The sequence below is a fragment of the Copidosoma floridanum genome, unplaced genomic scaffold (genome assembly GCF_036245765.1).
Source record: "Copidosoma floridanum isolate Cflo_tuat_1 unplaced genomic scaffold, Cflo_Japanese_pri ptg000020l, whole genome shotgun sequence".
Classification (NCBI taxonomy): Eukaryota; Metazoa; Arthropoda; class Insecta; order Hymenoptera; family Encyrtidae; genus Copidosoma; species Copidosoma floridanum.
In genome coordinates this window covers 22,335,590-22,359,074 of record NW_028321897.1, presented here as the reverse complement: position 1 = coordinate 22,359,074, position 23,485 = coordinate 22,335,590, and the positions used below count along the sequence as shown (strand labels likewise).

The 23,485-nt window shown below is 32.6% G+C and overlaps 1 protein-coding gene across 3 annotated transcripts in view; it reads right to left on the bottom strand.

Moving 5' to 3' along the window:
- The window catches only part of Hel89B (histone acetyltransferase 1), a 779,777-nt gene that overhangs the window by 290,487 nt on the left and 465,805 nt on the right, over positions 1-23,485 (bottom strand). For 2 of the 3 annotated variants that reach the window (XM_089593764.1, XM_089593765.1), the window contains one exon: positions 12,289-12,684. The exons of the other annotated variant lie outside the window; for it this stretch is intronic. In XM_089593764.1, the coding sequence (XP_089449890.1) occupies positions 12,289-12,684 (396 nt within the window). The remainder of the gene's footprint in view (positions 1-12,288; positions 12,685-23,485) is intronic. 3 annotated transcript variants of the gene reach the window in all.

The window sequence follows — 23,485 nt, the reverse complement described above, 5'->3', positions numbered from 1 at the left end:
TATGATAATCTCCTCTGTGGCTCTACCCTGAAGTAATGCTAACACGTGCCACGGTTGGAACGAACGCTATGCAGCAAGAAGGGGGTTGTAGGTTTGGTGGTCTAATGGAAAAAGTTCACGGATTCTTACACTACCGCAGAAAAAAAAAAAAAAAAAAAAAAAGAACCAGTGGACAGTGATTGCTTGAGTTTCCAAGTATAAAGTGATGTGTCTGTAAGTTATATGGCAGACAAAATAATTGTGATTATTAATATACTTCCTATAAAATGATATTGTGATGAAGGCGGTGCAATTATTGTCGGAACGAGTATCCCTACGTTAATTGACTGCAGTATCAATAAATATTTTAATATTGGATGAATAAAAGATTATAAACAATGAATCACAGCACAAAACAAGATCAATAATTTTTAGGCTAACCAGTACAAGACTATGTTGTTTCATCGAATCTTCCAATGATTTCAAAAGAACTTTCTACTACACACGCTTATGACATCTCTAACGTCACGCTCACATTCGCCATATACGCTCACACTTATTCCTAGTCCATATTTGATACCCAAAATATATTTGTATCTACAAGGTTGAAAAAATCATCCAGTAGTACCACTTTTTTCGATGCGGTAGTATTACATGTCCGTAAATTTTTCCTTAGGACGTTCAGCACACATAGGTTAGTTTGACAGCTATAATTCAAACATTAAACGTACATTTAAAATAGCATAAATAAAACCCCAAAGAAAAAACTGCAGATCGTTTAACTGTACTCTTTTTTATTTGTTTTATTACAAAAAAATCACAATTTGACATGTAACCTTACAGAAAAATTACGTGAAATTTCATTTATATGATCAGTAGAAATCCCCTAATTTTTTTGTACAAAAAACTACTTTTAGATATACCAGCTCAATTTTTTAGTAAATTTACCAGCTGGTTTTTGTAATAATACAAAAAAGAAGGAGTGAAGTATGAGTAAAATCGTGTATATAAGTACATTCATTTAAGAAAACCAATTGTCAGTGTTGCTGCGTATATTTGGGCACCGCTTACCTCTCTGAACTTTTACCCACTAATGATGAACGTTCTTGATCCGAAAAATCACCTTAATAGTGAAGAGAAAAACTGTGAAAGAATAAAACACAATAAAAATCACTTATTGTATTTATAGAATGTAGAAGAATTCTTTTTAACAGAGGAAAATTTTACAAAAGATAAAAAAACTATATAAAGAATAATTTGTTTATTGTAAGTAACAAACAAATAAAAAATAAAAAATTTATTCATACATAAAAAAGCTGACCTGCTAAAATGTAATGATTTCTTAGTTTTTAAAAAGAATTATTTTACTCAAAAACTATTGTATTAATTAAGTAATTTAATCATAAACGTTAATAAATTAATAAATAAACAGTGAATGAACTTTGACATCAAAAATTAGTTACGAACCGTACCATTACAAGAAGTAATTAAATTTTTTAAATCAGGACCGCTCATATAAAAGTATCTTTCAAAGATTTTGTTTGAATCCAGGAGATGGTGGGCTTAAGAATCGTGAAAAGTGCTTTTTTTTTTTTTTAACGATTGGTTAAAGAAAACAAAATTAAATAAAATTTAAAATGTGTGCTATAGTGGCGTGGCGTTGTGTGGAGTGACGGGGACTAGCACAGTGGCACTTAAGCAGCCGTACTTCGGCAAAACTTGGTTGGTAATTGAGAAGAACTTTGGCGGTACTTTAGTGGCACTTAGACGGTACTTGAGCGGTACTAATGCGGTACTTAGAAAGCACTTAAGCAGCGATATTTGGGCAAGTTTTCGGCAGCACTTGGGGCAGTACTTGGGCAGCACTTAAGCAGCAGTACTTCAGCGGCACTTCAGTGGAACTTGAGCAGTAGTACTTTGGCAGCACTTGGGAGGTACACTAAAGTGCCGCCAAAGTACCGCTGCTCAACTTGTTTTACCGTAATATTTAAAAATTTTTTTTTTTTGAATTCGCAAAGTGAAAAAGTAATATATTGCGATTTGAGTTTCAAAATTAATATGAATTGTTTATGCATTGCAAAAGAGAAGCAAGAGAACCAGTAATATTTTAGAATTTGCCAGCAAAAGAACAGAGAAAATGTACAGAAAATTGTGCAGAGAAATTGTACAAAATTGTCTGAAATGTGAAAAATTGTACTAAACTTTTATCACTAAATAATTTCACTTAATTTGTCAGCAATGCTATAACAAAATAAAGAATTTTGTACCGTTATTTTTTTAATAAACAGTGCCTGAAGATATAGTGTGATAAAGTTGAAAAAAAAATTTTTTTGTACCTAAAATATCAAATTTACAAAACTTAGGGTTGTTAACATTCATTTCAACACTTAACTACACTTTTGCAGAAATATAAGATCTGATCTAATAAATGTTAAGCACTCCTTTAACTCCTATCTATCCCCCTCTGCAGCCCCTCAGCCCAAACTAAATTTTAAAGAGTTCACTTAAACCCTCCGCGAGCCCCCCTCTTCGTGAAGTACAACTCTATCGAGTTTTGCCTTACATTTACAGGGTTAAATTTTTTTAAGCCCTCCTCTACCCCCCTCACTGTCATATAATTTTTTCACCCGATGACTCAATAAGCTTCTCTTACTATATTAAGTAACTCCCTGCAGCTACCCATCAGATGCATCTCTAAATGAGGTAAGACTGTCTTATCAACATTTTAATATTTGTTCTAGCCCTTTTTAGACTATTTTAACCACTTTCTTTAATCTATATAATTAGTTAACGCATTTCTACACCACCTTTGAGGGAATGCTACGGCGCTCTGAATTTTTTTATCTTTAACTCACAATAAGTTTATTGATTGTATTATTTTATTTTAACATAACCATTGTTCCAATTTTTAAATAAAGTTCATGCAGAGTTCAGTTTTTAAAAATCTTGTTCAGAAATTCAGTTGGAAATTTATTGTTTTCTTCTTATTTAGGACTTGGAATCATTTAATCTGTTCTTTTCTCACATCACAAAAGTAACGATTGGAATTGTAAATGCAACACTGGTGGTGGTAACAATAAGAATTATAGTAATAACAAAGATAGTAATAAACGGAAGTATAAAAAACAGCATACAAATCATAACAACAAGAAAGCCAAGATCGATAACAAGAAACAAGGCGGAAAAGGTTAAAATTGCATGTAGTGGTTTGTTTGATGTTAACCCCGAAACTTTACTCTCTATGCGCACGGAGAAAGCACGAGTTAACGGTTGCATTAAAGTTGAGTTCGTAGCAAATTCAAGCGCTACAGAACACTTTGCTAATTCTAAACTCTACTTCAAAAATTGTAATGATTGTTAAAAAAGATTGATTAAATGCGCAAACAAAGATTCCTTCGCGGACTTGAGAGCGGAAAGCAAAGGGTGCGTTTCAGGTAAAAATAACCAAAAAAAGATAGCCCTTGAAAGGGTTGTATGCGCTAAGGCGCTAGCTGGAAACTTGCTGTCGCTTCGCCATTTTGTTGAAAGGGGCATGAGTATATACCTAGATAACACAAAGCTAGATATATTTAATCCGCATTCTAACGAGACTTTAATACTTACATGTACGACTCCGTGCTCAGGGAGAACATGTGGGATTTAGTCCTGGGTAGTGCAGTGTATGCCTACAATCGGATACCCCACCGGTCTAACGATATGATAGCCCCTTTAGAAAAGTTTGCGCCCAGTCTGAAGATAGACATAACCCAAATCAGAAGATTTGGCTACGTCGCATTTATCAAGATACAAAGGAACACTGGAACAAAATTGGGCCCACAAAGGATACGAGTCGTGCTGGTTCGTTATACCACCACCAGCTACTTTTTTTTTAGACCAGAAGATGGAGAATTCTATGAGAGTCGAGACGTAAAATTCCAAGAAATAGTTACATTCCTACTAAACTAAATGATATGAGTTTTAAAGGAGTTATCGACACAAATAAGTTTGATAAACTGCTTCAATTGAAGGGCGATGTTGACTGTTTTATCGCAGAAGTCGAAGATGAAATGACACATGCCCTGATTGCTAGACTAAACAAAGATCTCGCAAACTACAAAAAAGCTATCGCATCTCCGGATCACGATAAATGGCTCAGAGCAATTGACAAAGAACTGGAATTAATGCGGAAAAAACAAGTGTGAAAAATTGTAGATAGACCAACCATAAATGCTGAAGGAGGCAAGCCAAGCACCAGGGACTCTAGATGGGTTTTGAAGAGAAAAATAGACAAAGATGAAAACACGAAGTTTTAAGCGAGGTTGGTGATTCGTGGTTTTAAAGATAGGAACAAGTACAATCTGCACGAAATCTACGCTCCCGTGTCTGGGGTAGCTCTTGGTAAAATCAGTTATATCAATAATCAATAAATATAATCTGGATACCTAACAACTTAACGTCAAGACAGTTTTCCTAAATGATTCTATTAAAGAAGAGATATACATAGAGATTTCTGAAGGCGTGCTTGATGATGACAGCTTTAAGAAAGCTAAGGTTTTTTAACTGGAAAAAGCCCTTTATGGACTCAAGATCACCCTGAAAAGATGGAATGAGCGATTTCGTGAAACTGCATCTAAATTGGGACTACAGTCACATACGAGCAAGCCTTGCCTTTATACATGCAGAGATGCAGATAAACTTCTGGTCCTGATCTTATACGTGGATGATATAATGATAGCTAGCAATTGTGTGAGTAAAATGAATGAAATTAAGACTGATCTGCAATCTGAGTTTGAGATGTCAGACCTTGGCGAATGGGCACTTTCCTATGCATCAAGGTGAAAAGCGATAGAAAACATAATACAATTTCACTTACACAAACACCATACATCGACAAAGTTCTGAAAAGGTTTGGATTTAACGACTCAAAAACACAAAGAACACTAATGGTAACAATCAAGTCCTGAATTGGCAAAGGAAAGACAGAGAAGAATCGGAAGATACTGGAGAACTGAATAAAACTAAAACTGAATAAAATGTACACTTTAGAGAAGTAGTTGGAAGTATGCTGTATCTGGCTAACACAGTCAGACCAAATATTTCGTAGTGTGTGAATGTATTAAGCAGATACCAAATCTGCCTAACTGAAGATGACTGGAGAATGGTCAAATGAGTCTTTCGATATCTGCAACACACCAGAACTTTGGGATAAAACTACAGAGGCCGGAAAAATAGACTGAAATCCTATTCAGATGCGAGTTTGGCAGACTGTAAGGGGTTGATTACGAGAGGTGGATACCTCATAAGATTGTATGGCGAAACAGTTGCTTGGAAGACGAGAAAACAGAACTACGTTGCAATCTTAACCAGCGAGGCAGAATACGTGGCGATGTGTGATGCAAGTCAGGAGTTGATAAGATTGGAACACTCAACGAGCTTAATACTGTCATATACTCTGTTGCCTATGGACCTTTGGTGTGACAACAAAGCTGCCGAAGCAAGTGCTAAGATAGATGGTGGCAAAAGACTCAGACACATGATCGAGATCAAAGCTCATTACGTTAAGGAACAACTAGCAGATATTTTTACAAGATCCCTGCCGTTTAAACTGCATGAAAGACTAACAAAAGAAATTTCGAATGTTAATCATAGTAAATTGCATGATAGTTAAATTTGAACTTAAGATAGTAAAATTAATAAATTGATAATAGGTAGATAATAATAATAAACATACCGATTAATGTGTCTCTCTGTGTATGTTTTAGCTTGTGGCAATTACCCAATGAGTGATCAAGAAGCCGACATATTCCACATTTTTAGCTGATTACTTACTCCTACATACGATTACTCAGTCTTAATAATCAAACATATCTTGACTTTTTCATTTTATATTGTTTTGTTTAATTAAGATACGATCGAGAGGAAGTGTAAGATGTATATTAAGCGCTCGTAACTAAATTTTCGCGCATTCGCAATAGCAAGGAGACGAGATGCTGTGACGCTGCACTTCAGCGTCTGATACCTATAGTTTTTCTCATTCTCGCGCAGTCAATCAGTCTGTTTTACACGCACTCTCTGTCTTTGTATGACCTTTGGTTTAATCTTACCTTTTTATTTTAGCTCACTATTGTACTTTAGATAGTAAAACCTAAAGATAACATATACTCAAAATAGCATAAATGAGCTTGTTCGTATTAAAAGTGACAGTGTCAAACTTTAAATTTCTCAAGACCATACCTTAGCAGTACACCCATACTGCTAACAAAAAGAAAAAACTTATGTGCAATAAGAATTTCACATGACTTAAGAAATGTATGTACATATCACTTTTATACATATGTATTTATGTTCTAAAAAAATATTTTAATGTTACAAATTGGATTTTCAAAATAAATTAGTCGTTGAAGAGAAATTTTTTTTAATGACAGGTATGTAACAAAACTAAAAAGTATACTTAAAAATTACAAATACGTACAATAATATAGTATTGTTTAATTTTTTTACAAAAATAAATACTAAAATAAATTACTCAAATTTACCTTATTATGTTCTAAGACAATGCTTGAACAATAATTACATTAATTTTATGGATTCATTAATTATTTAAATAGACTAGGCGATACTATTAAAAACTTTTTTATACTTTTGTAAATGTGTAAGAATTTAATTTTTTTATCCTCTTTGAATTAGTTAACGTCAAGAATTTTATTGAAACAAAATTTTTTATTTTCAAAATATTGTCTTGTTTTATTTGGGTATAAGTTTTATTTTCATTTCTACATCTTGATAACGCAGAGTATAATTGGCCATGCAAAAACACTGGTTTTCTAAAATATAATCTAATATTATGAAAACTATGACCTTGAAATTTATTTATAGTCGTGGAAATCGCTGAGACTAAAGAAAATTGTTTTCTGTATAAAATAAAAGGTAATGATGATAAACTTTAAAATTTTTTGTCTATTGGATAAATATTGGTATTATATTTTAGAATACAAAACAATGTTCAAAGATATGATTCAATACTTTTTTGTACAATCATGCTTCTATTACTATTTTTAAAAACTGGAAAAATCTGTCAAAAATCTCCTCCTAAAGCATTTAAGCAAAAATGATTTTAAATTACTGTTATCTTTATTCAAAATTTTGAATAAGTTCTAACAAACATCATCACCACTTTGATAACAAGTACTATCTTTGACGCAACGTGATTTAAGTAAACAAATAACTGTCCCTTCTCTGCGTTAATGTTACTTGTACTTACATGCCCTTGAGACTTATACTGTTTTAAAATCGCGTGAATTTTCTTTACTCTCTTTAACTGCTGTACTGACTTAACTAAATTTAACAAATATTCCGTTAGTAACATGCTTGCAACAATACGCGTTACTGCCTCCATGGCAAAGTTTATCTTCATTACCACATAAAATATGAGATCCTCCTTGCGTACAAGTATTTTCTTGCATAAAAGTATTTTCTTGCAAACATTGCAGCAAATGCCCCACCAAAATTGATCACGCAGATGATTATTCAAGTAGGAAAAATATTACAATGTGGTGCCAATTCCTTTAAATTTTAGCAAAATTTATTTATATCCTCACTCTCCTTTTGTGATATCTGCTTGAACATAAAAGGCTCTGTAATTGCGCTAGATACTGATAGCAAGTGTCTCTTTATTATGTTAACCAAGACTTAACAGTCTTATGAAGCAGGTTTTGTCAGCATTCACAAATTTCTTAGCAAGGGAGAACCTTGTTTACCAAACACTGTCAGGGATATGGCTGCCGTCTTAGCTTCGTTTGTCAAACAAGCTTAAAAGTAAAGCTTCAATTTTTTAATTTACAGCTCCCAGCTATATTTCTTGGCGTCGAATGGTTCCATTGAGTTCTATTTTTAACTTGTTGATTTCGCTCTTGAACTTTGAATCGATTGATGTTACACCTTTCAATATAAGACAAGTACTACTTAGGTTACAGAAGGTTTGTTTAACTTCAGCGTTAAAAAATTGCCAACTGAATAAAAGTAAAATTACTTGTGAAGATTGTGAATTAAATGCAAACGGTGTACACAATACTGATAAAAAATTTAAGGAAATTTTAAAAATTTCTAGGCCAAAAAAACGTTAAAGAGGTTCAAAATTTTCTGGGTATAATCAATTTTTATTTCAAGTTCATAAGCTAATATACTATGTTAGTCGGTACTTTAGTGAACTGTTAAAGAAAAATGCTAGTTCGGTCTTATCAAAAAATTGTAAAGATGCCTTTATTAATGCAAAAAGTAAATAAGCGTCATATAAAGTTGAGACGTGTTACCAACCGGTATCAGCACGGTTTTTTCACATGTCTGGCCAGATGGCACTCAACGTCCGATCGCGTTCAAGTCACGGACAAAAGTAGACAAAAATTATGTATAGATAGATCGCAAAGCTCTGGCTATTATCTTCACCGTAAATAAATTTCGTCAATATGTGCTTGGCTTTGATTTTGTTTTTGAAATAAACCATTAACCACTCGTTTTTATATTTGGCGATGAACGCGGCATTTTTCAATTGTCTGCTAGTAAGCTTTTAAGATAGGTAGTTCTTCTATTTAGATATGATGATAAAAACAAGCACTTTAAAGGCTAAAATAACAGTCATGCGGACTATCTATTAAGACTGAGTTTGAATGCGCCTGATTTAAGTGGCCTAAGTTCTGATAAATATTCTCACTTAAATTTCGTTTCAAAATCAATTGATTTTATTTTAGCAGATGGATTGCTTTTAGCTATTAACGACAGTACTATGCTCAAAACGATTTATAAATTTATCAAAGTTGGTGGGCTAGATAAAGTCAGTTAGTATTTGAACGTTTCTAAAAGCAAAGCGTCTGAATTGTCTTAAAAGAACAATTGTATTTTTTGGGAACACCACTAAATTGTGCTTGAAGTGTAACGTGAATCTTTTTTTGCGGAACCACATAATGGTACATGGGTATAGTAAAGATGAAAGTCTTGACTTGGTCGTAAGTCTAGTGGCTGAGGATCGATGCAACGATCGGAATTATGGGGATGATGACCTAAAAAACTGAGCTCAGATGGCACAACTGGTACTTAGACTTCAGCTAATAAAAGTAAAGGTGGCGGTTTTTAAACTCATTTCTGATGCATTTATGTCATCGAAAATATGTTTCCTTGCAAAATGCTATTTTATATCTATGAAAGATGTACTTTTAAATCAATGAAAAAACCGGTTATAGAAATGGGTTTTTTGTCATTTTATATATAACCTAATCTACTTACACAGTATTTTCATTTAATGTTATTCTGTCGATTGTAAACAAAGAAGTTGTTAATTTGTTGATAATGTCTTTCTTATATTACGGCTTCTTCCTTTCGATTCCAGATTTGATTGAGATAGTTTGACACTTTATTCCTGGATTACAGTTTTTTCCTCGATATTACTAATCATGACTGCAAAAATTAATAATCATAATTGTACTACAGTTGACAATATTTATTAAATAATAGTTTTATGCGTTTTATGCAAAGATATCAAAACTTACCATTTACTTGAAAATTTGTTGCACTTACAGATTTTTTGTTTGAACCGATGCAAGGAACAGCAGTCGAACGTTACCTTCCTTTTTAAGTAGACCTGCAACATACGCGGTTAACTTGTAATATTGCATGGATTGCTATGCTACTAACAAATGTTTTTTCATACAAACCTGTTATGTATATATCTGTTTCCTGGAAGTGTTTGTAACAAACAAAAAAACAACTTTTAACTCCGAATTTTGATTTTGACTCATTCAAAGCCTCGAGCCATTGTTCTCTTCTTCCACTATCTTAAGGGAATTGAAATCTCTTTGATCCCTTGCAGTTGGTGACAGAGCATAAGCAGGGCATATTTACGATTTATAATATTTATCATACTAGCAGTGAAAAATTATTTGTGTTTGTTGCTTGTTTTTAACAGACGGTGCAGAGTGCAGACGATAAACACCACACATATATGTATACTTTTATACATAAACCGTTCTCACACTTCATTGGCTGGAGATTATAAGTACCAGCTACTCCATCTGAGCTCAATTTGCTAGGTTGCCATTCCCATGACAAAAATTGTGAACTACACTTGCGGCATGGAAGCAACCTACCCTTGCCAAATATCATGTATAGGACTGGCTGGACTCCTCTAAAGAACACATATGCGTGTATTTGTAAGGTCCAATTCAAAACTTTATATATTTACTCATCAGAAATTCACACTCAAAGTGGGTGGATCTTAAAGTAATGCATGATATACCAGTTTTTTCTACTACTTCAGCGTTTCGAGAATAACATTTAACTTGGGGCCTACCCATTTTAGTTGTTTTGGACAATGGTCCAGCTTTCGTTTCAAGAAAATTTTGTGAGTTTCTACGCAAGAATATGACGCATCATTTAGTAGCCTCATACCATCTAACTAGTACTGGTACAGCGAAAAACGCCGTTAATACTTTTAAATATAAATTCAAATTATTTGTGTCAGAAGGCAATAATAAGCAAAAAGCTTTAGCTAGGTATCTTTTTTTTATATTGACACCGTATATTAAATTCCGTGTTTTACAAGCCGAGTTACAAACAGGCTGAAGGTTTTTTAACAGATTTGATTCATAGTAAAAAATGTTAGACTTAGTCCGTGGAAAAAGGCAGGAGTTGGAAAAAACGGCCAAATAACTTTATAGTTAAAACTGCGAAGAATGTAATTAGCAAAAAACATGTGGACCAACTTAAGCCTTCTCTTCATGACTCATTGACCCCATCTGCCCTAAGTTCCAAATCAAATCAAAACGTTTTTTGTAAATCACCTGAAATCATAGGATACACACACAGATAAAAATGTTCTGGTAATCCTGAGTTACAAACAATGGTTTGGCCACATTATACAGTTAATGGTTTATTGTACGTAAGTTTTCTTTTCCACTTTTTCTTAAAAAAACTTCCTTATAATAAGGAATTTTCTGATAAATATGTATAGTTTTTAGCTATAGGGTCTTTTTTTATTATAAAAGTAAGAAACTTTATGTGACCTTTAACTAGGTTCTGTTTTTACTTGAATTTAATTTTTATTTAATAGCTACATGATTATCATACGTATATTTAATGTAACAAGTTTGTCTTTAAATTTTCATGTTATAAATAGATTAATTTTTTTTTCTATCTCATTACTCATAAAAAAAGCAACACTAAAAATGCTGTTGTAACATCTGATGAGTATTTTGTAAATTGGTTTAGTAAAATAAATTTTTTTTTGTTTTTTGTTGTATATACTCGAAAGACTTAAACGAAGTTTTTTAATGTGGCAATAAGTATGTTTCTAGCTTTTTTCGTTCCAGAAAAGATATTTTGTAAGATTAGAAACCAAGCAAAAGTTAGTCTTATGAATTTATGAAGAAGTATTTATCAAATTTACGCTACTTTTGTTTTGATTTATCAGCTACGTTACGCAGATTTTTGTATTTTTCCTAACTTTGAAAGGCAAACTAAAAAAAATAAGTATTAAATTAATATTCAAAAACTAAAGGTTGGCACAAAGAGCGAGCAGAGGGGCCGTGCTTCGCTAGTATATAAATATATGTAGTTTGCGCATGTGTGCTAAGTGGTGTTACGTATTATTTAGAGCATGCAGCAGCGCTGAAGTTTTCGCCGTGTTAAGAAATATGTGCATGCTGGAAAAACCTGCTTTACAAGACTACAAAATCTTAGTTTACATAATCAAGCGACACTTGTTATCAGTACTCAGAAAAATTACAGAGCCATTTATATTCAAGCAGAGATCACAAACGAGGGTAAGTAATATAGTAAATTTTTCTAAAATCTAAAGGAATTTGCGCCACTTTGTAGTTTTGCTTGCTAATTAAACAATCATCTGCGTGATTAATTTGGGTGGGGCATTTGCTGTGATTGCTGAGATTGCAAGAAAATACTTTTATGCAAGGAGGACGTCATGTGTTTACTTATTAAACTTAATACATTGACCTATTAAATATTATACTACAATTTCTACAGCTATTAAAAATCAACAGGTATAAATGGTTCTAGATACATACATGAGGTCAAGTATCTAAACAATACTGTATATCGATGTATGGGTGAGAAAGTTATTCATACTTTTTTGTTGGTTTCAAACTATATATTTGTTTTTGCGTATTATACAACGCAACACTAGTTTCATACTGCATTAATAACTTCTTAACTGTTTAAAAACTAAAAGGTCTTTTTCTTGTACTAGTACCTTTATTATATTATTTGTATTAATCGTAGAACCTCAAACATATTATGCTACATTATAATATAACTGAAACTTACTTGTATGATTCAATCCTCAACCTCATTTTTTCACGTTCAAGGGGAATGCCAGAGTAGTGTACAACTGACAAATTTTCAGTTTTAAAAAATTTTTTTGCTTCAAAAATCCAATGACCAGTTAAAGTAGGTGGGCACACAACAAGGCTTGTTGGTGCTTGATTGTGCCAATGATGATCTAGAGCCAAGATACTAAGTGTTTGCAAAGTTTTTCCTAATCCCATATCATCACACAAAATACCATGCAATTGGTACCGATTTAAAAAATTTAACCAATTAAGACCTTGCTGCTGATAAGACCTCAATTGTACGAAAATTGGGAATGGCAGTTTAGTATCTGGAATTGCACTGGGATTCAGTAACTGCTCAAGGAAGTCATGTTTCTGTATCCTTTCTTTGCTGAAAAAACAATGTTGTTTTGTGACATTGTAATTAGGAAATAATAAAATATAACATCGGGTGAACAAAAACTTTGAAATACTTCATTAATTTATTGTTAATCTACTCTTTAAACTTTCTACTAACCTACAAAAATCAAAGTTTAGCATTTTTTAGAGTTGCTAACTTTGTCAAATTTTAAAATGTAATAAATTCATTTAGAAAAAAGTCTAAGTTTAGTAATATACATATAATGGACGACTTTTGTGCAAAGTCAGGGAAGCACCAAAGAAAAACAATCTTTTCATACTTCGAGCATTTTTTTATTTTTCTATAATTACTGCACCTTTATAACAAACAACCCTCATTGTTCCTGGTGTGCCTTCTACTAAAGATAAACCAAGGAAGCCCTGCTTTGTAGTTCTCTTGAGCTCGGTGCTTGCTCTGATGACATGTGCCACGGAGTATAGAAAGAATCATTTCTAAAAAATTTTGACTAATTAAAGCCGTCCATTAGAATAACATTTCATTACGTTTTAATTTAGTTTTTTTTTTTTTCTCAAAAACTCTTACAGTTTTATCTTGTACTGTCAGATATTCCTAAAAAATTCAAATAACTTTTGTGATCTCAAGTAACGCAGTTTTGATGAGGATGTTCATTCTCACATTACTTAACCCTTTAGCTAAAGTGGTCTTCTAGAAATATCTTTAGACAGATCTCTATAAACTATAAGTAGATGCACGTATGAAAAAATCTGTCAAAAAATTTAGAAAAATATTTTTAAAAAATCATGGTTATTTAAATAAAGTAGGTAGTTTTAAAAAATAAAAAACAAAAATTTTAATATTTGTTTTATTAGTAAAAAAATGCATCGATTTAAAAAACATTGTAAAAAAATTTTTTAAATAACTCTTATTTTAAGTGGTTTTCTCCTTCACATTTTATTAAGTCAGACTAAAAAAAGTTTAAGGATATAATTCAAATGACCATAGAACTTGTATTTATAAGTTTTTAAATGTTTAACAATTTTTTTTTATGATTATCTTAGGACGTAGACTATCAGCGCATTAAAGAGCTGCAAAATAATTTGTGCGAAGTATTTTTCTTCCCTCTGTCTCTGTCTCTGGGGACAAATAAAATTTCGTCCGAGTAGAATATAAAGACGTTCACCATTTTTCTGCAGTGTCATTCAGATTTTTCTTGTAAATCTGTTTTCTCTGTATAAATTTTTATTAGCATGTTGTTTATCCGTATTTTAATCAATCTTCTTAATAACTGTTTTTTTACTTCAGATAGAGAGGAAAAATTTTTTTATTTCTTCATTGACAACTTAGACATGAAATTTTTTTTGTCATTTTAATAAGATGCAAAGGTCATTTTTCACTGTTATATGCTAGTTCTTAATCTTTTTTTATGGCAGCAGCTTAACAGATGTCTTTTCTTATTTTTCACTGTCTGCTATATTTTCCTTCATTATCTTTATCTATATTCAAAAACTCTTGTACCAACCTCTTCATGTCTTTCTAGCTTTGTCTTGAAACATGATTATTAATTTTCACAAGTTTGTTCTAACGGCTTAAGTGCCCTTCTTACATTTATTTTTAGATTGTTTTAACCAAGAAGCGCAATTATATCACGTAGGCGAGTGTAAAAAGTCTGCCACGGCGCCCGCGTACATTGTAGACTTTTAAGTTTGTACTTTGAATTTTCAATCAATGTGAAATAAATTATAAATAGTATATTTTATTAAAATTATTTTAATGCAATGATAGTTCGTACTATTTTTAACGATTTTTAGCAGAAAAATTGACGACAAAATTCTTGAAATATAAAAAATAGGATGTTTAGTACACGAAATTGCTCACATAGCCTTTTCTTTTATTTCTTTTAGCACAGGTAGCTCAACTGTAAATACCACTACATATGCATTTGTTATTATATATTTTATTATGGGTAAATATACAATATATATGCAGAAAACTGTGTCGTCTGCACCACATGATTATGTTTATATGTATTTTAGTTATAAAAGCGTAAAAGCTAAATAAAGCTTCTATAATGAAAAAATCATGTTTACACATGTATATATATTGTTACACGTCACACCTTGCTTACCTTATCGTTAGCAGCAAGACACGGCATGTTATTGTTTTCTTTTATAATACTGAAGGGATGAGACGGATAGTTAGCAATTGCGTATAAATCAGTGGAAGACACCTATGTTTTCATGTATAAGTATTGCATTTATTCAACACCATCCACTGCATCAACTACACCAAGAATTGTACTGCTCAGCTATCCGACCTGGCCTTATTTACATAATTTTAACCCTATGGGTGCAGGTTCGACAGTTGCTGCTCGGCACAGTGCTTTCGCGGTAGGAACAGGATAAAAGAAAATAGGCCTACCGTTCTCACTACTGTAGAGACGTACGCTGCAGCTTTAGATACGGCCACCGGGAGATCCGATTGGCAGGCGTCGGCAATCCTTGATAGCGGTGGCCTGTAAGGAAAATGGCAGCCTGACAGGTCGTCAACAGGTAGCCCTTGCTGCGTCTCCTGTTATCGCCCGGTACAAAGCAAAGTTAACGAGCACTCACACACACGACCGACGTATCGTCTTTTACACGGTTAATCTCTTAACGTGCGTCCCAACAGCAAGCAGACAAGAGCGAGAGTGTCTCTCCTGTCGGCCCGCCTATTTGCGCTGCCTCGATATTCTCGCTACCTGCATGTGTTGGTATGCACCTATACCAACATCTACGCACAGTCAAGTGTTGGCCGTGCCGCTCGTGAGTATAGGTACAGGGGCCTTGGATCGGGTAGGATTCGCACTGTTCCACCACTCCTCTTATCTGCTATCACTAAACGCATGTTGTTACAGTGACGTTGGCTTTCCACGTCACTGTATATATATATAGCGGGATCCCAATATGAGAAGAGGGCCCGAAAAGCACGCAGAAGGCCACAACCAGATGTGAGGAAACGCAAAAGTCAACACAGGCTACTTGGACCTTGCATGAAAAATTCTGTTTGGTCCGTCTTGTGGATAATGAAAAAATATTGGACACGTATTTTTTCTTTATTCATATAAACATGATTTGGCAAAGGTAGAGAAAGTCGAAGTTCACGAGTGGGAGCTTATGACGTCATGAGGATACACAATTTTTGTGACCCTATAATACATTTTACCCCCACTCTTGTAGTTTGACGTGCTCTTTCTTGTCAACTCATGTTTGTATAAAAAAAAATACGTCTCCAATATTTTTTTACAATCTACAAGATGAACTACAAAATGCTCCTCGTAAACGGGATGAGTGACCTTCTTACAGCAAAATAGACTGTTTGCCCCCTCTCTACTTACAGTTAAGGGTGGCACCCTATTCCTCTTCTTTTCTATCTCCCAAGTTCTCAGTGCCCAGAGTACCCTTATTAGAAGCCAGAAGTATAGCACTTAAATGTATGTATAAAAAATGTATGTATATAAGTTTTTTTTATGCAAGCTTCTCTAAACATTTACTTGTAAAGTGTGTTTAAAAAAAAGCAGTTTTAATTTTTACACGTATCTAGAAGTTATTTATAAAATTGCGATTTTTTTCATTGCTTATTTAATGAAAAAAATATGTGGGAATAGTTCGTTTTTAGTTTATAAGTGCAAAAAGAGCAAAATATTCGTATACATGCAAGATAAAGATTATTCTATGTCAGATTGTTATTAGTTTATTTGTGGTTAATTATAGGAGCCTACTACTTCTCCGAATTGCGAAAAAGTAGCTTGTAAGTTATAAGGTGTCCATGTACAGTGTATGGTACTTTTTATAATCAAAACTGATTTAAGATCACTGTTCCTATTAAATCTTTGGCCTTAAAGTCCTGTTAAATATTACAGTAAGAAAATTCAGGTTATCGCTGTGAGTAATGACAGTCACTTCAGTTAGTAAAGAGTACTATTTTCCAGAAAAGTTGACGAAGAATTTTTGAAGAATTGACAAACTAGTGCTTATCTAATTTGTGTTATGAAGACAAGAATTTTTAATAGGTTTCAAAAGCTGCCAATACAATTTCTTAAAACCATTCACAACCTTATAAATCATCGTTTAGGCAAATTTGGTCTTCTGTAGATACATACGCATCTGAATCCAAAACTAGTGTAGAAACTGTTTGGTAAGATTAATCTATCAAAAAGCAATATTGCCATTTTTTAATAAACATCAACACCACTTTACAAGTTATAACATTATAAAAAAATTGCTATATCTAGTATTGTTTTATACAATAGGGCAGATGAGTATTTACATGCAGATGGCCTAACCTCGCTTATACGATGATTAGTTAGGTTGTGGATGGTTTTCAGAAAATGTATTAGCAGCTTCCAAGTCTTATCGTGGTTTTATATCTAGATACTTTAAGCTGGTAAGAAACTTTTAAATTCCTTATTAACTTGTTTGCAAAATAGTGCATTTATGCTCACTGAAACTACTGTCATTATTCCCAGCGATAACCTGAATTTTCTTACTGCTATAGTTTACGGGACTATAAGAGCAGGACTATAAGGTATATAAAGGATTGCGATAAGAACTGCATTCTTAGACCAGTTTTGATAATATAAAATATCATACACTGTAAATATATATCTTTTAATTCGTAAATTGCATTCTCACAATTTAAGACGTAGTACACACCTATCCGTTGGGTGCATAAGTTTGTAGGGGAGGGCTGACACTGCAAGTCACTTTGACATTGTGTTTTGTACGCTGTGGAAAGCAATTCGCCTATGACAGCCACTTAAACTCTTGTTTTTTTATAAGATTCAGCATGCAAAATAAGGACAGAACTTGTCACGCACCTGGACTATAGTTAACTTTAAATACTTTTTACAGAATTTGGTAGTAATCTACGATATAGTCACCATTATCTTGCATTAATGCAAATGTTCTGTACTTTTTTTTCGTGAAGACTCAATTCAAACTATTGTCATATATTTTCATTATTAATTAAGGAATACAAAAAATAAAATGGTCTAAATAATCTTGGTATACGATGTAAAGAATCAAAATCCTTCCTTCAAAACACTCTTTACAAGTATATGCTTGGAAACGCTCGCATGAAAAACGTATTTATATACACACATATACGAATGACTTACTTGTATATTGAGTTTTTAATGTTATGGAGATTCACCAGTAGTTGTTATCTAAGAGATGATAGACAAAAAATCTTCCTAAAAAGATAGTAAATCATTTTTCAAATTCCTTAGGTGTATTTGACTATGTTATGAGGCTATGTGCAGCTGTAAATCCGTGGTCTCAGACAGCGCAGATAAGATCTTCTAACTTTCTGAATCACCACTTATTTTGCACTGTATTTTTGTCATCAAGCCGTATATAATATCATATATGGATCGTTCTACAAAAAAAAGTCAAAAAAACTTGCTGTAACATCCTTGACCTCTGCAAAATACTTAACGCTTAAATTGAAATGCCCAAATTTGATTGCATGCATTTGTCAGAGTATTTTCCAAAAAAAAATATTGAACTTGTCATATTATGGTCCCACAACATAAACACAATTCAAGTCCTCGATATACATTTTTTTGTTTTCCAAAATGCGTTAAAATATTGATTATCTTAGTAACTTTAAGATGCCATGCTGTAAGCAAATTAAAAAATCCGTATTTCGCTTCTGGGCATCGTCGAAGCTGAAAATTTGAGAAGAGGTTATCAGCCTTTTTTAAAACCATAATCATGTTGTGCCCTTAGCAAAAAAATATTCTTATTACTTTTAAAAGTTTTCAGATTTATATCACCTTACACGACAATGTAATTGACTAGTACATAGTCGGGTAAAATTAGCTGATTTGTGACCTAAGAAACGTAAAATTTTGAACTCCTCTTTTAAAATTTTTTTTTGTTAGATATTTATAATGCAAATAGAGTTCAAACGCAAATAGAGTTCAAACGCAAATTCCCATAGAACAAGATGGTTTTAAAAAATGGTAAAAATGTTTAAAGCCACTTTTTTGCGATTTACGGAAAAACTTTGCATTTGAAAAATAAGGTGTTCAAACATTAAAAATGCGTTGTAAAAGTACGAATCTAATGATTTTGTTGTAACTTTAATCGCTCAAAAAGTTTTTTAGTAAATTGCAAAAAGCCACCGTTTGTGCCATTTTTTCAAAATTCCATAACTTTTGTTTTGTTGCATGTAAAGATTTAAAACTTTAAAAGAATATGTGTTTTAAAAGCCTCAATACCCGTACAAAATTTTAGCAAGATCGATGTTATACATTTTGAAAAACTTAAAAAACTTAAAAAGGTCCTTTCAAAAAATGGTCATAAAGAAGTTTTAGACCACCGTAGATCAATTTTTATAATGGGGTTTTTTTTTTATCGAGAGTATCTCTACGACATCCTGCGTGCCATACCGTTATTTCTAGCTAGAGTGTGAAAAGAAGTAATTTAAAAAAAGGTAGCTTCTAAATTTAGGCATTTCCATTGAGACGTTAAGTTTTTTGCTGTAATTTAGAGTAATTTTCAATAAAACATTCATAACATTTTCTTAAGTTGTTTATTCCAAACATTTTATTTACTTTATCATAATTAACGTACATGTGAAGCATTTCTGAGCATAGTTATTTAGGTATTAATGGGAATAAGTTGAAGAGACTATTTTTAAAAATTCTTTAAACACATATTAATTAAGATTACGTAAATAGAACGTTTGGCACGAACAACTTAAACAATCGTTTATCGACAATAACTCCAAATTGTAACTTCAGTGTTTTGGGCAAAGGACACAGCGTTTCGTCTAACTTTGTATGTGTTACTCGTTGTAGAGCACACTCACGCACTAATACTACATACTAAAAGAGCGCGAGTAAAACACGTTTTATTTGTTGTCCTTGATTAAATTTCTTAGGCAGTGTGAACGTTACCTGTTGTGTGATCAATTGTGAAAAAACAGTATTTCTAGTGCTATTGTTTTTGTGAAAAAATTTTTTGTTTTTAAATATTGTATTGTAATTATACGGATTAAACCTGATAAGGGCCTTGAACTTTAGTTCTGCATGACCCGAAATGTTGTCTGAGATATACAAAATTTTACAGTATATTCATCTGCATCTACTATTAATTTGTTATTATAATTAGCTGTCATTAAAGCCGATCAACTAACTACAAAATAAATAGCATGTCGACATATATAGTGAATATAAATGATAATAAGTATAAGGTTTTGAAAGTAGTGTTTCATCACAGAAATACATTAAATGGTCATTATACAAATCTGTTACGTCAACAAGACCAGTGGTTCCACGTGAACAATACGAATATCGTCAAAAAACTATGGCCAAATAATAGTAAGAATCTTTATATTTTATTTCAAAGACAAATTTAGAGGTAATTCCAGGAGCTCAGTGAAAAAAATGATTATTTCAGTAGAAATGTTAAGTAAACCAAGCCTGTTTCATAAAAAAAAAAAACCATAACTTATAAGTTTTATACATTTTTCTGTTCAATTATGCGCGGTCCCCCCCCCCTGGCTTCGCCCGAGACTTACAAAATAAAACACCCTAGTGTGTTGATATATAATGTGAAACGTTTTCAGTTAAAAATTTTACATCTATTTCCGACGCTTATCAGAACTTAAATCTTCTGATTAAAAACATATTTGTTCAAAGTCCATACAGTTCATTTAGTCAAATAATAAACTGTAAAAAAATATAAAAAATATATAATTGTACCGAAAAGTACCCTGCGTTCCTTATGCTATAAAATAATCGCTGACCCTAAGGGGCCCTTAGTTTGCATTTTTTCTCGTATTATTTATAAACAGGACTATTTTTTAAAGCTGGAATGATTTAAAACTACCAAAAAATATTTAACTAAAAACAATTTTCCTCCCTTATTCCAAAAGTTTACTACCACAGCCGCAAAGTACTGAAGCTAAATCTCTACATATTTATCGCCACAAAAATACAAATACATCTTCTACCTATTAAAAAATTTTAAAGATTCAAGAAATTACAATAAGGGTTATAATCAAAAGCTAATTCCTTACTTAATGAATTCCTTATAAACTAATTTTGATGCTACTTTAATCTCGATGAATGTTCAGCATCATTGTCTTGACACCTAAGATTGTATTCTTTAGATAAATTAAAAAATTTCCTTCCAATTAGCCCTCTTGCGACTTTTGGCATTGTTAAGACTTCCTCGAGCCCCAAGAGCTGTTTTTTGTCAACTTAGTTACATCCTGATGTATTTGTTGTCAAGGTAGTTCAGCGTCCGACATCCCTAAAAACGACTGGTGAGCTGAACTCGTTCTTGACTAAAATGTCCAGCAAACGTGATTGCCTCTATACCTGAGAGTGATCTTCTCTGGCCTGTTATTGTAGAACCACAGTGATCGGAACAAAAACTACAAAGTTGAAAGCTTTGGAGCTAGTTATAGAGCTCTGTTTTAACGTCTTCTGGTACAACGTTAAGGACGTTGGTGTCTAAAACACCTTTGTATTTTGCAAACTCAGTTGTTTTGGTGATCTAAGGTGGAGAGATTAGTTCATGATGCTTGCTCGTTAGAGACTGTTCCATTGACTCGAGTTTATTTTTCCTTCATAGCTGTTAGGTTCTCCCAGCGCAGACCTTGGAGAGAATAAGTAATTCCTGCTTGAATGCTTATAGTCGAGAAGGTAATACTGGATCGTCGGTCACCGGGGTTCCCAGCCTTGCGACAAACAACTCCGCTCGTGACGTCTGCCAATGAATGATTGACTTGGTTTAGAAGTGACCAGCTTCAAGCAGTTCCTTAGTCGACGAATCGTTTCCGAAAATGGTAGTAAAATTATATTTATTGGCAAGGTAGCATAAACGTAGGGGCCCTTAACAGAACCCATGAGATTGATGGTTTAGTAGAAAACGTAAATACTTATAATGGCCCTAAAAAGGGCCAGTGATAAGATTTCCAGTTTTTCCTTATTATTATTCTTGATAATGGAGAGCCAGCTGCAGGTAGCTTGATTCTTATCCTTAAAGACTCTATGTACGAAGACCGTACTGGATAAAGATACGCCACTGACCAAAGAGTATCTCGTCTTGAGGTCTTTCCCCGGATAACCAACCGCTCATTGTTAGTCGAAGAAGTGGGCCTAGAGAATTCATACTCTGTAGATATGCCGTTGGAATGACCATTAAGAAAAAGGCCGTTGTGGCTGCCCATACTCTTCAGGGCTGTCTTCCCTAGCTTGCATTTGAAATAAAAAATATCTTGAGACCCCAGGACGGATGGTTAAACGGCCTCAAAACTCTGAAGTGTAAGAGTAGAATGTGCTCTGGCTGGACACATCGTCTGTCTATCCGCCGGAGACATATACGTATCAAATGCCTATTTTTCCGTGGCACTCAATTATCTTGGCAATCCGGGGTAAAAACCAATTTATTTCGCTTGTGCATAAAAGAAGAGTGTCATCGGTAACCAGGATGCCCAGCTGCATGACTAACAACTCTGTTTTTGGTGTACTGCCGATGAACGACTACAATAGTCGACAACTCAATTGGTTATGTTGTAACCACTCTTCACTATCATTGATTGCGGGTGGCTTCAATTTAACATCGACACCCCTAGCGGATCCTACTGATCTAAAGCGCAAAGCTAGCTTATTTTAGCAAAACTTTAAGCTTATTCATTGCTGTTGTTATTAACTTTTTTGAGAAAAAAAATGTGCGAAAATTATCTCGGAATTATCAAGAATCAGTATGCAAAATTTCAGCAAAATCAGAGCAGTAGTTTTCGCAGTTAGCGATTACAACGGTTTTAGCGACTTTGTTTTATATATTAGTAAAATTGACCTAGGAGGTCAAGAAAAAAAAGTTACATCTTATTAAAAAAAAATTATTTAATCTTAAGTAAAAGATAAGGCGAGTTTGATATGTTATAGATATCAATCAAAAAAACAATCATGAACATAGAAGTAATATCTGAATATAGTGGTACGGACGACAGTGTAAATTTAAATAGTAAAAACTTTATCAATTTTAAGTGTCTTGGTAAACATTTACAATATTTATAATGCTACTTGTTACAAAGTATTCAACGAAATCAAAGATCTTAAAAGTAATAATGTTAACAAAAAAAAATAAAGTTTGTTGCTTTATAAAAAAACTGTTACTCTTCAAAAATAATTTTATAATAAAAAAAAAATTTTGATAACTATATTTGATTCGACAAAACTTTAAAAAACAAAATAAAAGATTTTTTAAGTAATACGATTAGTTCTAAAATTTTGTCAAGTTTCTTGACATGCCAGAAGGTGTTTATAAACTAAAAACAATTAACTAATAAAATAAACATTTTTGCAAATTAAGTGATGTGATTTAATTAATAGATGAGCGTGTAAAAAATTTTCCCAAATGAAATTTGAGATTGACATATTAATGAGATCGACAAAAATAGTCAAGTTTTTAAAAATCATTTTGAATCTTCATTATAATTATTGCAATACTTAAATCAGCTAAATATTTTGTAACACAGAAAAACTCGTCAATATTTCGCAAACCATTAAGTATGTTATATATAAGCTGGCTTTAAGCTGTTTTTTATCGAACAATTAAATGAAGTTGAGAAAAAAATTTGTTCTCGTTGAGTTTTTTAATATAAGTATAATTTTTTATAAAATAAATCGGAGACTTTTTTTAAATTAAATATAACTAATAAAAGTTTACAAGATGAGTACAAAAAAATTGGAGTATAATTATACAATATGATTTTTTTAATAAAAGTAAACAGTATGAAATAACTATTGCAATTTACCTTTTAAATTTATGAA